We start from the raw sequence: 337 nt of genomic DNA on the forward strand, positions 1-337 counted from the left end.
CCCCCCGCGAGGGGGGGCGGCGGGGGGGGTTTTTGGCATCATGAAGAACATGTTGTAGATCTCAGTGGCAAAAATAGTTTGGGGACTGTGCTCGGATGGCAAAAGCAGCGCCCTTCCTCGCTGCCATTGCCTGATGCGCACATTCCCCTGGGGCACATCCTTTCTTACGATACGTTACGGGAACCCGCGGGATGGTTTCCTCACTCGCTGCTCTTGTGTCGTTTCCCCAGGGAGGACGGCAGCTGGAGGCAGAGCAGTGCTACAAATACACCGTCAAGGTTTGTGCCTCTGCGGGGTCGGCAGGGCGGGCAGGGCGGGCCGTGGGCTGCCGGCGAGC

General features: G+C 62.0%; 1 protein-coding gene across 1 annotated transcript in view; it reads left to right on the plus strand.

Annotated features, from left to right (window-relative positions):
* CFAP70 (cilia and flagella associated protein 70) overlaps nt 1-278 on the plus strand; it is a gene marked incomplete at both ends in the record, with an annotated part of 22,451 nt that extends 22,173 nt beyond the window's left edge. The window contains one exon of the mRNA XM_009580322.1: nt 226-278. Coding sequence (XP_009578617.1) covers nt 226-278 — 53 coding nt within the window. The remainder of the gene's footprint in view (nt 1-225) is intronic.
* Nucleotides 279-337: the final 59 nt, after the last annotated feature.

Source organism: Fulmarus glacialis, unplaced genomic scaffold (assembly GCF_000690835.1).
Source record: "Fulmarus glacialis isolate BGI_N327 unplaced genomic scaffold, ASM69083v1 scaffold36580, whole genome shotgun sequence".
NCBI classification, from domain to species: domain Eukaryota; kingdom Metazoa; phylum Chordata; class Aves; order Procellariiformes; family Procellariidae; genus Fulmarus; species Fulmarus glacialis.